At 41.1% G+C, this 16,361-nt stretch overlaps 1 protein-coding gene across 1 annotated transcript; it reads right to left on the minus strand.

Moving 5' to 3' along the window:
• Positions 1-13,657: 13,657 nt before the first annotated feature.
• Positions 13,658-14,164, minus strand: LOC111564729 (nucleolar protein 3-like). The gene has a single exon (XM_023264496.2). The coding sequence runs from the start codon at positions 14,162-14,164 to the stop codon at positions 13,658-13,660; it is 507 nt and encodes a 168-aa protein (XP_023120264.2).
• Between the last annotated feature and the right edge of the window lie 2,197 nt (positions 14,165-16,361).

Consider the following 16,361-nt stretch of genomic DNA (forward strand, 5'->3'; position numbering starts at 1 on the left):
CCCGAATCCTGTCAAATCAAATCATCATATCTGTCATATCAGTGCAAGCAGCATTGACTGGCTGTTACTCTGCTAATTGCTATCTAACACCAAGCTGTCCCCTTTTAACAAACGAATATATTGGTCTAACCTATAGTGCAACATGCAAAACTCTTTGACCTCTCTTATATCAAATCAGCAATATGTTTGATGTCACGGCTTGCCGTTTGGACCTGACCCTTGTGTGCTTCACTCACACAGCAAGCAGACCTCCTCCATGGTGTGTAGCTTTTCTGAGCACAGCAGCAGCCCACCTGGAAGCAGCTGTGTAAGGGGGCGGCATGGAAGAAATATTGATCGTAATAAGCCTAGCAAATGACCTCTGGAGTATTTTTAGACTGGAGCCATATGACTGGGGAGGAAGCGGGCCATTTCCATGAATGAGGAATGAGGTGGTCGCTTCTCTCGTGGATAAATCCCCCCCACCTCTCAGTCGAAGAGTATGCAAAGCCCTCCCCTGAGGCTCTGTTAATTTTTCAACATCCCCTCCCCACTACTTATCCCCTGTGCCCTCTACAGGGAAATGCCACTGAGTGATTGAATTGTTTGCTGGTAGAACAATCCCCACCATCTTTAACTTAAAAGCCATTCTCCATAAATCTAAGCAAACATTTCTGCTACCTGAATGATTAATGTAATTTAATATCCTTATGTAAATGCCTGTCCCTGCGCACGGCAGGCACATGTGAAAAGGACATTTGGAAACAAGAGTAGAGAACACGATAAGATTATTTTAGAACCATGTCGTATGATTCATCAAAAAAGTACAGCAGGTTGCCTCCATGTCCTTGTCAGTCTGGTCACATATTGTTTCAGTACGACTGTGTGATTTCCTTTCTGATGAATTGGTTAAATGATTCTGACTTCTTGGTGTTTAACTGACATTTAAAGATAAGTGAATTTTTATGAATGTAAAATGGGCTTTTAGTGGGGCATTAAATGACAAACACTTTAGGTAATCTGTCAGTCTTTGCACATACGAAGAAGGTTTGAAAATGCTGTCATTTTTTGAGAGCCTCCTAAGCTTCACTGTTGACACAAAAAGAGAGTATTTTGCCAGAAATTATTCTAAATGAAGCCTCTTCATTAATCACAGAGCCTTTTCAGCATGTAAAGATACACTACATCTGACCTTCCTTAACTGACAGTTCACTTTCTTGACAGAGAGCATTATTATTCCTGACATGTGACATGGGCATTCACACATTTACAAGCTCTGCACCTTCAAAGCTGAAAATATGTTTGATTACCCTCAAGGTTCATTCACTCTGCTGCCCATCCTGACACACATTACTCAGATTACCGGTAGTAACCATTCAAACCATGACATATTAACGGTGAAATGGTGATTTCAGTGTAATATCATGGGTGCTACAAGTCTTAAAATTTCAGCTCTGAAGTCTCACAGCAATTTTTCCGTGCAGCTACAAGAGGGTTTGTAGATTTATAAATCATTGTTTGTGTGGAGTCGTGGAGATGTACGCCATCACAAATTTTACCGTAGGGAAAGCATCTTCATAGAAAGTATAAAAAAATAATCTTTAGGAATTACATTGAAGAAAAGCTTCCTGTATATTAAATACATTCTAAAAACAATAAATTCAGCATTTTTTTTATAGGCAGCCAAAGTGGTATTGAAGCCACAAAAAAAATGTAAAGATTATTTTTGGTTCTCTTGCCATTATTGGACAGTTGACAGTTCTTCTTATCTGACACACACACACACACACACACACACACACACACACACACACACACACACACACACACACACACACACACACACACACACACACACACACACACACACACACACACACACACACGCATGCACACACACACACTAGATCTAATTCTCTGGACTTTGCCATATGAACAACTCTTTATCTCGGTGTTGCTAAAGGAAGTTTGGTGTGTCTTGATTTAAATTGTGCATCCCGTATGTCTCACTTCCTGGAGGATGCTAACTTTGTGTGCAAACTTTACCATTACTCTTGGACCTCACTAATCATGAAATTTGAAATGACAAATAACACATTTATAAAGCATTTGATTTAGCATTTATCTTTTATTGTATCTGCCTGCTTTCAGCACTATGGAGGGTTAAGTTTCTTCTTCTCTTTAGTGTTGCAGTGACTGGCATCAAGAAAGTTGCTTTGATGGTGATATGAAGAATAGCATGCATCCGAGTATCCGTACTAAAATGAATCAGTGATGAATAACCGGCATGCATGAATCATACATCAATAATAGCCTAATTTTACACATGATCCGTGATGATGAAGATACAGAAAAATAGAAATGCATGAAAAAAAAAAAAATTCTTAATCTTTTAGACATTGCAAAATTTTACTAATCACATTTTCAGAGGGGGCTGCACAGTGGCTTGGTGGTTAGCACTGTCACCTCACAGCTAGAAGATCCGCGGTTCATGTCCTGGCCTGGGCCTGGGATCTTTCTGTGTGAAGTTTGCATGTTCTCCCTGTGCATGCGTGGGTGTTCTCTGGGATCTCCAGCTTCCTCCCACAACCAAAAACATGCTGAGGTTGATTGGTGATTCTAAATTGTCCATAGGTGTGAATGTGAGTGTGATTGTTTGTCTGTATATGTAGTCCTGTGATAGACTGATGTCAGCTGAGAGCGACCCCAACCCCCTCATGACCCTAATGAGGATTAAGCTGTATAGATGATGGATGGATGGATGGATGGATGGATGGATGGGTGGATGGATGGATGGATGTTTTCAGAGGTGCTCATGTATTATAAAGAAAGCCTAACTCCCCCTGGCTCCCCAACAGTTTGCACCCTGCATTAATTTTTCATCTTGTTTTCTTCAGCATGTATTTGCTGAGACAAATTAGCTTTATATAAGCATATTTTGTGGGGGACAAGGTTGTAAATGTCTTCTCTTCCTGGAAAGCTGTTTATTGGCCCAGAAATTATAAAGCATTTGCAGAAGACCATCAGTGTGTTGCGCAAAGTTTGACATTGTTTTTTGTTTGTCACTGCAGGAACATGGAGCCTGTATCGTCTTGGAGCCGTGGCAGCCCCCTGTAGAGTCTCTAAATCAAAAGCTGAGCCACAGTACCTCTGATTATTTCACCTTGACCTCATGTGCATTGGTGGCTTGGTAGCACTATTTACATCTTAACTGTGTTGTTTGTTGCGCGTCTGTCAGTTCCTCACCACTTGCAATTTATGTTCAGGCAATCACTGCCAGAAGTGATTAGACATGAATAATGCATATCTTTTTTTTTTTTCAAATTCAGCACTCAGGGTTTGATTTCCACAGTTATATTTTTTTCCTCATTTCCCTTCACTTATCCCTGATACTCCGCCTCCACCCACTACCACCAGCAATTCTGCATTTGTATTAAATAATTCAAATGGCACAATAATCAAATGGAATGGATCCCGCAGTCTGTGTATTCACTCCACTTTAACTGCTGTCCCGCTTTCACTGTGAATGATATCAGAGAGGCAACCTCCTCACAGTTTTTCTGTAGCTGCCGGTAGGATGTGAGGCTGGCAGGGCAATGAGAGCGAGGAGCTGTGGAACAAACCAATTCCTCCTGGCAATCCCTGGCACGGCAATGCTAGAGAGACACTTTTTTTTTTTGCTTGTTATCAATCCACATATGCTGAGGAGGGAAACGTGGGAGGGTGGTGGATAAGGGGATGTGGGGCGGGGGACTCTGATGGGATCACCCCCCCCCCCCCCCCCCCCAATGACATCGCTGCGTTTAGTGCTTGCGTCAATAAAGCCAGCTTAAAATGCTTAATTATATTATGTAAGCTGAAAGATCAAGAACACGTCTAAGCACAGTGCAATGTGTGTGTCTCTAGCTCATGCCTTTAAAAATCTTCCCCTATACCTTTTCATGCTCTTATTCCAAAATGAAATGTACCTTCATATACTCTGATGACGTCCAGGATTAGAGGAGCTTCTTTTGTCTGAATTTTGTGTTTCTGACTGCTACATTTTAGTTGAGCATGACTAAAAAAAATTTTTTTTTAAAAAAATCACTTTTTATCACAACAGAGTATTTCTGATTTCCTTGTTGCATAAATTGAAACTAAATGAGTGCCTGTGTTTGCTTGGCACAGTTTTTGCCACTTTGGATGCCTTCATTTTACACAGTTTATTAATTAAACATGTGCAGGAACTTTTAAGTGGCACAGCTCACATGTAGTCTGTAGCATTCAAAGGAACGAAAACATTTGCAATGTGATATAGTAGATGTTTGTTTGCACGATGTTTGAGTGTGCACAGGAGGTTTGGCCTTAGTTTGGATTTGGAAAATTCGCAGGTTTGTCCCTCGCAAATCACAAATAATGAAATACACCAATCAGTCACAACATTTAAACTACCTGATTACTTTTGTGTCGGTCCTCATTGTACAGTTCTTACCTGTCAGGACATGAACACAGGACCTCTGAAAATGCATTCTGTGGTGTCTGACAGCAGGATGAGGTCTCCATGGATCAGGTTTGTTCTGGTGTATCCCATAGATGCTCAGTCAGATTGGGATCTGATGATTCAATACTGTGAGCTCTCTCTGGTGTTCTTTGGACACACTGTCCTTTTGAGGCAGACTGCTGCTATGGGGCAACAGCGCACAACCCAACATTTCCCAGCAGAACATTGCACTGTACCATGATCATCAATGTTATTCACTTTATCTGTCAGTGGTTTGAATGTTGTGGCTGGTCGACATACATGCTCTTAGTGTTCATGAGCAGTGTCTTTTAAAAATTATTGTCACATAATGACTAATGACAAGCCATTGGCACAAGGGCCTTTGTGCTAAGAATAGTATTTTTGCATATGCATATGAAAACAGAATGACTGCCAAAAGTAGAAATGGACAGTCTACATATGTACTGTGCTCTTCAGGGTAAATAGGTAGATTTTTTGTAAATACAATAGCTGAAAGGACAGAGTAAAAGGAGGACAGCGGAGAGTTACTCTACAATCACCAGAACAGTCATTTTCCACTGTAGCCACATGACTCACAGAATTATGAAACTCAATATGAAACCAATGAGCCATGTAGAGGCACAAATTATTAGGGAAGTCAGTTCTGTGTTAACTGCAGCACCATTGTGTCAACTCACTCCTCATTCTTGGGAAAATGACGACTGAAACATTATGGATGGGGATGTATGGCATATGATTGCTCAATGATCAGTAGGTCTACCTTTGTGTGAGACTGCATGTACTCAAAAATGCAACACTTTAGATGTCATAGCTCATGTCTTAATAACATGACTCTGCTGGAATCACCAAATTCCTCACAATATTTTCTATTTCTGTTGATTATGAGAGTGTGGTATACAAATTAGCGAAGGAAACCTACATAACAGTGATTTTTTGATGTGAGCTGTTAAAAATAACAAGCAGGAATGGTCGATAAGGGAGATGCATTCCCTGGGACTACGGGTCTTACAAGTTGACTGCACAGTAATTACATCTCCCGAGGATCTAGTAGAGGAAAGTTTTCAAAAACAGAGGGAAGCTGGTGAGGCAGGAGAACTTCATGCTCTGCAGGCGTCGCCATGCTCTCCTCCCTCTTGAAACAAAATATGAATGCTAATATCTCATCAGTAAACAGGCAGGGAACACTATAGAGAATTTGTTCTGGTTCATTCATCGCTTCTTTCTCGTGTTCCTTCTGTTCTTCCCATCTTCCCATTGACTTAAATGATTTTTTCATGAGGCATATAAGAATGTCCAGTCTTCTTTGAAAGAAAGATTGATCTTTGAATATATTTGCTGGAACTACCTGTAGGTTTTAGAAAAGATTCCACACAAGCAGGCTTACTTTGCAATTTACACTTGTAGCAGAATGAGTAGAAATGGTAGAAACTACACTTTATGATTAAAATTGCACTCGTTAATTTAGGGGCACCATCCTCAGCTTGCCTGAGGAAAATATCAATTTAAGCTAAGTCTCAAAGAGACTTTGATTAAAATGAAGTTGATCAGTCTCATTCTGAAAGTCATAAACTCTGATTTCATTGACCTCCAGTTCAAAGAAATACACAGCAGAACCAATGATAATTACACACAAACATTTATTAACTAATTCTACGAACAAACAATAAACAGTGACATGACAACAACAGACAGTGAATAAATGAATGAATAAATGCAGATAAGCTGGTGAACTGTGATCGTCACTGGAAGCAGTTGGTAGAAAAGGTGATGAATTTAGAATGACTTTAAAAATTGGAAAACCACTTGTAATTTATAATTCACCCGTTTAGCACAAGTAAAGTGATACTTGCGTAGCTTTGTAGTAGTGAGAGAGAGAGAGGCCTCTGCAGGATGTGGAGCTGTGATGATCTGCTGGATGAGTTGGATCAGGAACGCAGAGACAAGAAGGAACTTTGGCAGGTTTGCATTGCAAAAGTGTGCTGAAGTAAAAACTTTAAGAGTCAAAGCTTATAGTTATCAAGAAAATACGCACGCTGTTGTAGTTGTTAAATAATTCTTAAATCCAGTTGCATTCTTCTAAGAGTCAATTTTTCTAAGGTCCTTTGTTACAAGCCCATTCTTACAAGAACAGTTACAAACCTAAGTTGATTTTTTCTAAAAGCCCAAGTTACATTCTTCATAAAGCCAAGTTTTCAAAAGCCTTCAAAAAGCCCAAAAACAAAACTAAAACTAAAGCAAAAACCAAAACTAAAACTAAACAAAAACTAAGTTGCATTCCGGTTACTTTCCTCTATATAGAAAGCTTTGGAGCCAAATGCAAATCAGCATGTAACCAATCATGGATGAGTTCCTCCAAAGGGGTGGTGTTGAGCTTCACTGTCCAGGAGAAGTCAGAGGCCAAATATCTTTAAAACTTACTCTTAGTTCATTTCTTAAATGTATAAATTCAATTGTTCAATATTTATGATGATCACAGATCTGAAATAACACAGAATAAATGATTAAAATGACACCAAAAACAATATGTTTATCTCATATAGTTCCAGAGATGATAATAAAATGTGTAAACATAAGAATAAACTTACAAATTGTAGACTTTAGGCTACATTGCAGTAAACTTATAACATGGTTAAACATACAAGCATATACATTTGGTAATAATAAGAAAAAGAAGATATAGGGAGTAAATATTCTCTGAGTAAAAAGTCTCTATGGCTTTTATGGCTGTGATCTGTGTGTGTGTGTGTGTGTGTGTGTGTGTGTGGGGGGGTGTGTGTGTGTGTTGGTGTATCATGTGAACACATCTTCCACAAGCACCTCAGATTCGATGTGTTCTTCTTCCATCCTGGTCCTGATCAACCTGGTATCAGAGACTGAGTCCTGATCGTCATTCCAATGATGGTGCCTTTCTTTAATGTTCTGATTTAAACTGTTCTATTCACTCCTGTGTAGAAAGTTCTGTGTGTTATCCTGGGAGATCAGAAGGTCAGAATGCCAATCCTGCAGAGGTGTGGTTTTTCTCACAGCTGACACTTTATGACCCTTATCAGATTCTAGTGGAGGTAGGATTCATCCTGTTGTCTCCAAAAGAGCCCTTAGTGGTCCTTTAGTAGTAAACATCCGATCAGCAGATGTTCCATTTGGAGGTGAATTTTGGGTTAGCTGTCTCCTGAAATGGTGTCTTACCAAATTTACAGCTTTGGGAGAGGGTCTTTGAATCTTTATGTGTTGCTCTGGAATATTCTGCTCCTTAGTATGCTACACACTCACGGGCCACTTTATTAGGTACACCTCCCTAGTAAAAGATTGACCCCCTTTTGCCTTCAGAAATGCCCTAAGTCGTGACATACTTTCAACAAAGTATTGGAAACATTCCTCAGAGATTTTGATCCATATTGACATGCTCGCATCACACAGTTGCTGCAGATTTATTGTCTGAACATCCATGATGTGAATCTCCCGTTCCACTACATCCCCAAGGGGATCTATTGGATTGTCAAATACAGTATGTTCTTTTCTCTTTGGTGGAAAATCAGTGCTACTTTTTCATTCTCTTGTTGACTATTTGTCAACCCTCTGTTAACTAGTAGTATCTTTTGTGGTTTCCTCATCAGTCTTTCATTTTGTTTTATGTTTCTACTATTTTTTTGGCCCACTGGATATTATCTTTTCACCACTGCACACACTCTATTTCCTAAGCATAAAGCAGTTTTATCTGTCATTAGACAGGTACAGCTGCTTTCCTGCTATATACAGGGATGCATTTATGGGGTGGACAGAAATAAACCCTTTTTTAAACAAAGCAATTTGGTTGGCATGATTTATTGATCTGCTAATCCCAGAGAAGCTGCAGACAACTGTAGATGTGGTGACACAACAACATTAACAAGTTCACAGACTTGACTAGCTTCATTTTAGTTTGTTACTGCATGTCTGTTGACTGAGTGCTCATAGGAAATCCAAAGGCAATTGGCAAAGACATTTGTTGGTTGTTCTCTGTTCCTTGTTTAACATTTGTAATGTTACCTTACTATGTAAAATGCTACAAGGTGATATACTGTATGTTGTGCACTGGCGCTATATGAATGAAATTGAATTTAACTGAATGTCTGTGGAAAGTGTTTTCATTTTCCATTGTATTCTGGTATGTATAGGCTGACAGTGGCTGCCATAAGATTAATTAATTTACTGAAAAGGCATTTGTATACTTCAAGCACAGTGTTCCTCACAACTGGAGGACTTCACGAGTCCAAAATGTAGCAAAGGAACCAATGTGGACCAATGTATTTTTTCTGAAACATATGTAAAAACAACACTAAATGCTTTTGTGTAGAGATTGTCCAAAAGTTGAAAACTGTCAGAAGGTTCAAAACACTTTTAATTAGAAATGTTGTACAAACTTGTTTGTTTTAAGCATACTGTTGTCTTAAGTATACTGTCAGGGCTCATCTTATTGAATCACCCTTTCAACAAGCAATTTATTTTCCAAAATTCTCTAATGACATATCTACTGTATATTACATTATGCTAGATACATCTTACATTACTCTGTGCTTTGCTACATTTTGTATTAGAAGAACAACCTGCCTGGTACCACAAGCTCCTTGATACTGCAAACAGTCCTGCTGCTTTTATATATAAAATATTTAATTAAACTAATTGCCTTAGCTCGGGGCTCTGTGCCTGCGAGAATCCTGTTACCTAATTTGCATTTAAATAGAAAAACACTGACCAAAATATTTTGCCAGTGGGTGGGATAAATTTCTGTCAGCTGGGGTGATTTGCTATGATTTGCTGCTTTTGAAATGTTTGAATTGTGTGCATAATGATCACTGCCCCTCTTGTGTCTTCTTATGATTGATTGTTTGATTGCATGATGAGACCCGCTTCTTTTTTCCCCCTGTTTGGCAGGTAGGCAAGGTTACTTTTGCAGTGCAGAAATGAAAAATTTTTCCTCCAAATGGGAAAGAAGTCTAATACATCCAGGCTGCTGAAGCAGAACATTCATTTCATCTGAACTGACAGTCATTTTAGGAAATCAACCTCTTAAATTGTTTTGATTTAGACTGAAGACCTCTGCTGTCGTCATATTACGGTGGCCATTATCACTGGTTTTGAAATGGTAATTAGGTCCTTTTAATGAATATTTACATTACGGACTGATGTGACGTGAACAAAGTCATTGCGTTCAGAGCAGCTATGGATGAGGGCATGTTTTAATGCTAATGAGAACTTTGCCTTTTCTCAGTGTCCGGGGGGAGAAACAAGGAAATATTTATTCTAGAGTGACTGAGGTGATTTTGTAGGGGTTTACATATACATAGAAAATAGAAATCTATAGAAAAGAGTAGAAACATATCTTTTTCTATGAGTACTTTTTTGAATATGAACCATTTCTCATATGGTGTAACACTAGCAAAGACATCTAAAATATATATATATATATTCATCAGTTTCTGGTCAACATCGTTGTTTCTGTAGCCAAAATATTTCCATATAACTGACCAGAGCTGCTCGATTATGTATGATTATGATTATTTTCAACAACCTAACTGCAATAGTGATTATTACTTCAAATGTGCAAATCTGCCACAAAAGTAGATCAAAATAATCTTCAGCTTCATTGCAGCTTCTAGAGGCAAAATGTAAAAAGTACCCCGAACTTCTCTCCGTAGAACATCTGTTTATTAACAGACACTACAATTTACTGATGTTTTTGACTGCATGGTAAGGCAATATGTTTTCTGTTATCGGTACACCGTGCTACACTCGGTAAAAGCTCATATTTGTTATTTGCTACCGGCTTATGAACTGCAACATACACAAAATGTAGTAACTTCCTGTTCCTGGATATTGGACCAGCTGAATATAAAAATCTAATTCAGTCAGTGGGTTGTTTTTCATTTCCTACTTTTGAGTTGATCATAAGTTAAAATGTATGAAAGTAAAAGCAGTCTGTGTTGAGTGTGTGTCATTTTCCACTTTAGAATTTTAAATTGGACATGAAAAGAGTAAATGCTACATGGATTGTGGTGGACAGTATTTCCAACTTGCATCATACTGCTGTTCTACAGAGACTTGAAATGAGACTGGAATTTTTGGTAATTGTTCCAGAACTAAAAAAAAAAACAAAACGAGAATCCTCATGGCCTGCCTAAATAGTCTAATAACTAAGAACAAATTGATCTAACAGAGCCTAAGTACAGTAATATCATTATTTCTTCAGTATTTAAGCTTTCAACCAGTCTTTAACATTACTGTCATCCTTAAACAGAGCTAATCTAAATGCACTGCCACACAGCTATTGCTGGTGACATGATTATTTATAGAAAAATTTCAATGGATCTCTCTCCAGAGTGAATTATCACTTGCACTGATTCCTCGTGTAGCTCATGTTTATGAAAAAATTCTGCAAGCACATGTTCTTTCTTCACAGTACTCATATTTCATCTTAAAAACACAGTTTAATCCTCCTGATAGCTTCATTGTGGTTGGCTGAAAGTCTATAGCTACTGGACATGTGAGCTCTCACTCCATTCTAGAAAGGCAGTGTTTGAAAAGTATCTGCTATTTTCAAACTGCTTTCATTCTTCACGTGTTCCACACATCTAATCTGAGTGGTATATACATTCCTGTCATAATGACTATGGCTTGGATTTAAGTATGAAGCTTACTGAAGGGCATGTCTAATGGTCTCATTTGATTGGTGGATAAAACAGATGTATTGGCACTGATCTATCAGCATTTCTAAACACGATGTTGAGGATATATCATTTACATGTCACCAGGGATATGAGTACATCCTTATGATATGTGTTTAAAATATCTCACAGCAGTGGTTTTCAGTTTTCACCCATAAACTGTGTGACTATATTCTATAGCCTGTCTGACAAGACTGCAGAAGCATGCTGTGCCAAAGAAGACATAAAGAAGGCTTTAACTATGATACATGTTAATACAGCAGTTTGTTTCTGAAGCCTAATTCACACCTATAATCCAAATGCCTATGGAGCATCTGAATTTCCACTTATTACATGTTATTGCTGATCGATCGATCGATCGATCGATAGATAGATAGATCATTTTAAGTACAGAATGCAACAAATACACTGTTTTGAAGTACAAAAGGTGCAATGTGAAACCAGAAACCAGTAATAATGAGTATACAGGAGGGATGTGGTGCATGGGTCCTGGTGGGCTCAGTAATATGAGCCACTGATCTTCACCGACGTGTTATGGTGCCTGGTGGCTGTGGGGACAAAGGATCTCCTGAACTGTTCAGTCCTTCAGTGCAGTGAGATGAGCTGCTCACTGTAGCTGCTCCTCTGTCCAGCCAGGATGCTGTGAAGAGGATGGCTGGCATTTTTAAAGGTGGACTACATTGTGCTCTGTATGCATCTCTCAACCACAGTCCTCAGTGAGTGGAGACTCCTGCCCTGCACAGAACCAGCCTTCTTCACCAGCCTGTCTAGTCGCCTGGTGTTCCTCTCAGTCGTACTGCCACCCCAACAGAACACAGCACGGAAAAGAACACTGGCTACCACTGACTGGTAGAACATATGCAGCATTTCCCTGCATATGTCAAAGGATCTTAATCTTCTGAGGAAGAACAGCTGGCTCTGCCCCTTTCAGTACAGTTCATCAGTGTTTGTGGACCAGTCCAGTCTCTTGTCAAGGTGCAATCCCAATATTTCTAGGTTTGTACCACTTCACTGTCCTTCCCACTAATACTGACAGGCCATAGCTTAAACCTGTGAAAGTCCACAAACATCTCCTTGGTCTAACAGATGTTCAGCAGTCCACCAGTGTGTGGAGACCGCATCGGGTTCCTGTATTTACCTTCCTGCCCATTCCTGATACATACCGCAATAGCTGTATCACCCTCTGCATCTTACACCAGTAAAATAAAGCAGAGCTGTGCTTCTGGCTAAACTAAAGAAGGAGCCACTCAAACCCCCTCTGGCGAGTCTCTATCTCAGCCAACGCCAGATCCTTAGTACAGAAAAGGAAATATCTGGAATTACAACAGGCTGGGAATCGCCATGTTCGTGAGTGCTGTGTGCTCATCATCACGTAGACCCGGAGATGATCCCAGATTCTATGGTGCAGTCAACAGACCACATGCTACACCACACGGGTCGGTCTGTGGGCTGCAGCTCGGGACCGTCTTCAGACTCCGTCTCGGGTCCATCTCTGGGCTACAGCTCTGGTTCGTCTTCGGACTCTGGCTTGGGTCCGTCTGCGGTCTCTGGCTTGGGTCCGTCTCTGGGCGCCATCTGGAGTCCATCTTTGGACTCCGGCTTGGGTCCGTCTCTGGGCTCCAGCTCGGGTCCATCTCTGGGCTGCAGCTCGGGTCCCTCTCTGGGCTCCATCTTGGGTCTGTCTTCAGACTCCGGCTTGGGTACGTCTCTGGGCTCCAGCTCGGGTCCGTCTCTGGGCTCCAGCTCCGGACCGTCTCTGGGCTCCATCTCGGGTCCGTCTTTGGACTCCGGCTCGGGTCCGTCTGTGGGCTGCAGCTCGGGTCCATCTTCGGACTCTGTCTCGGGTCCATCTCTGGGCTCCAGCTCTGGTTCGTCTTCGGACTCTGGCTTGGGTCCGTCTGCGGTCTCTGGCTTGGGTCCATCTCTGGGCTCCATCTCGAGTCCGTCTTTGGACTCCGGCTCGGGTCCGTCTCTGGGCTCCATCTCAGGTCTGTCTTCAGACTCCGACTCGGGTCCGTCTCTGGGCTCCAGCTCGGGTCCATCTCTGGGCTCCAGCTCGGGACCGTCTCTGGGCTCCATCTCAAGTCCATCTTTGAACTCTGGCTTGGGTCCACCTCTGGGCTCCATCTAAGGTCCATCGGTGGGCTCCAGCTCGGGTCCATCTTCGGACTCTGGCTCTGGTCCATGTCTGGGCTCCAGCTTGGGTCCATCTCTGAGCTCCAGCTCCGGTCCGTCTTTTGACTCTGGCTTGGGTCCGTCTCTGGGCTCCATCTCGAGTCCATCTTTGGACTCCGGCTCGGGTACGTCTCTGGGCTCCATCTCGGGTCCGTCTTTGGGCTCCAGCTTGGGTCCGTCTTCGGACTCTGGCTTGGGTGCGTCTCTGGGCTCCATCTCGGGTCCGTCTCTGGGCTCCATCTGGAGTCCATCTTTGGACTCCCGCTCGGGTCCATCTGTGTGCTTCAGCTCGGGTCCGTCTTCAGACTGGCTCTGGTCCATCTCTGGGCTCCACCTCTGGTCCATCTTCAGACTCTGGCTTGGGTCTGTCTCTGGGCTCCAGCTCGGGTCCATTTATGGGCCCCAGTTTGGGTCCCTCTCTAGGCTCTGACTCTGGCTCTATTTCCGTGGTTTCAAGGTCCTCATCACTGTCAGGTTCAATCGGCCACTCGGGGATGGCTTGTGGCAGCGTCAACCCAAATCTGGTTTTGAGACCAGAGTTCTTGTTTCTCTTCCGTCTCTTCCGTGCGTTACACTGGACCTCGTCTTGAGGAGTTTGTTTTCTCTGCAGAGCAGGAAAATCTGAAGTATTGAGGAAGGCTGGCAGGTTGGCCTCCTTCGACTCTGGTAGTTTAGTCCAGGAATTAGTAGGCGGACGCTGGTATTTAGGCCAACATTGTGGTTTGTCATCGTGTTCATCCACTTCGGCCTCCAGCTGCTCAAGGGTAGACAGTACAAATCTTCTCCGTCTTTTCATTCGTGATGGCATTTCGATGAGGTTTTCTCGATCTCTCTGGTTTGCTGTGTGGTCGCTGGTGTGAGTCCAGTCAGCAGACAAGGAGCTAGTATTCTAGACTTTTTACTGAGAATGTGACATCATCACACATTTTGCTCCAATCAGATTGTCACATGACTGTCAGGTGACATGTGAATAGGCTTTGTGACATCACGCATTTACCTTCAATGTTCTACTCAGAAGATCCTGCTTTGGGAAACTTATTGAAAAATTCTATCATAGGTCTGGGTTAAGAGTTTTAGCCAATGAAAGAAAGTGCTCTTGAAATCCACCAGCAACCACTTTTTCAACCTGTGTTCACTTGTGCATTGATAACAAGTTTAAAATATCTTTATGTTGTCCCAGATTTTGTCAGCCTGAAAAGTAACTTTTTAAACTGGAATCTAAACCTTTTGGAAAAAATAATCAATTATCCTGGCTGCACTCATAGTTTAAAATAGGATGAAGGTAGGGATACTGTGAAAAGTAAACTCATCAAAACTTTCTAGGTACCTTTTTTTTCATTTGCACAATATAACTTAATCATATGTGTAGGCTGAATTCCCTTTGTTATTGTGAGTTACAGGATATAATGTTTGAGGGGACAAAAGAATAAAGCTTTGCTCTAAATATACCTACAATGCTCACAGGGGGCCACAGTTGACCCTTCTTTTCGTTTGCCTTGATGGGACTGTGCTTGATACTGTGCATGTTCTGCAAAATTAAAGTGGTGGCTCAAGAGGTATGAAGTATTTGATAAACCCTGCATGGCATTCCTCACATCTTTTTTTGCTGTGAGCACTTTCTTTACAGCACAATGCCAGCAACAGCTGAAAATGAGCTGTGTGCCTCCTTTTCTGAAACAGCAATTCAGTTTGACCGTAACGATGAATGCAAAAAAACAACAAAAAATAAATAAAGAAGAAAAGGGATTTTGTGAGTAATCATACAGACATAAATGTAGAGAGATGTGGGGGAACAAGCAGTATCTGAACTACTTTGTCAGCTGAGTTGTCTTGGCTTGGTGAAGGTGGCCAAAGTACTGTGTGCTACTACACCAGCCATAATGGGAAAGCAGAGTCATTATTATCTAATTAGGTAGACTAATGACATGCCACAGAAAGCCATAAGGCCGAGTCAGTCTCCGCCGTGCCGTCTGTTTTTCACTAAAAGCGGCTTCAAAGAGACATTAAACTCATTTACCCTGGTGGAAAAAAATCCAAAAATATTGCTCATGTCAGAGTATTATTTGACTGATAACATTTTAGTTAAGTAGGTAATAAAATTATTGGCAATAAAGTAACAGTAAAAAGTGGCCAATTTTAAATGGAGGAAATATTAACATTTACATTTAAAATGACAGCTTACAATTTAACCATGTAATAAATGCCGGTATCCAGAATTAATCATGCTCAGGGGATGAGGAGGGAAGAGAAAGGGGGTGACCCTATCTTGAAAAGAACATTGGGTTGCAGATGGAGGACTAAAAGTGAAGGAGATAGTTTTTTTTTTAAAAACTGGAGGGAACATCAGCAGCTCTGACTGATGGGGGAACACCATTTAAATACCTGGTCACCGTGTGTGTTTAGTGTGAGTTGACAGTCTGTTCAGCAAGAAAGACTAAACCGTGGTCAAATTTTAGAATTCAGGACTGAACCAAGAACTGTATTTATAGGAGTGTTTGATGCATTTTACAAGAGCTTCAAATGTCTCAGAGTGGAAACATGGTAGCCAACAAAAGGTAACAAAGGTAGTTTTTGATGTGTAACATCTAGAAAATACATTATGCTGCAGGACTGGATAGTGGCTTTAAGGTAAACCTTTTAGGACAAATTGGTTATTAAGATCACACAAAGATTTTGCCGGATTGGGTATGTGCCACTTTGGTATTGTCAGTGCAAAACATATGATCTTATAAGAGACACATTGATTGGAGAAGAGCCACATGACAAGATTGTCTAGGCATTGTGGAAGAGCACTGACATGCAGAAGAACCACTTTAATGTTGGTGTGAAAACACCCTGAATGATTTGAAAAGGCAATGAGCACATAGCTTCAACAGTAACTGAAAGAGCTAGCATCTGATGTCAGAAAAATTAAATGTGAGGCAAGTCATGAGGGTTGCTGGTGTGTCTAATGGAAAACAGCAGTTTTAACCACTGATCGTGGAAGAAAAGATGCTGCAGTTCTT

The sequence above is a fragment of the Amphiprion ocellaris genome, chromosome 8 (assembly GCF_022539595.1).
Source record: "Amphiprion ocellaris isolate individual 3 ecotype Okinawa chromosome 8, ASM2253959v1, whole genome shotgun sequence".
Classification (NCBI taxonomy): Eukaryota; Metazoa; Chordata; class Actinopteri; family Pomacentridae; genus Amphiprion; species Amphiprion ocellaris.

Bases quoted from the DNA above. Each gene is read 5' to 3' on its own strand.
- LOC111564729 (XM_023264496.2), bottom strand. From the start codon at position 14,164: ATGCCATCACGAATGAAAAGACGGAGAAGATTTGTACTGTCTACCCTT.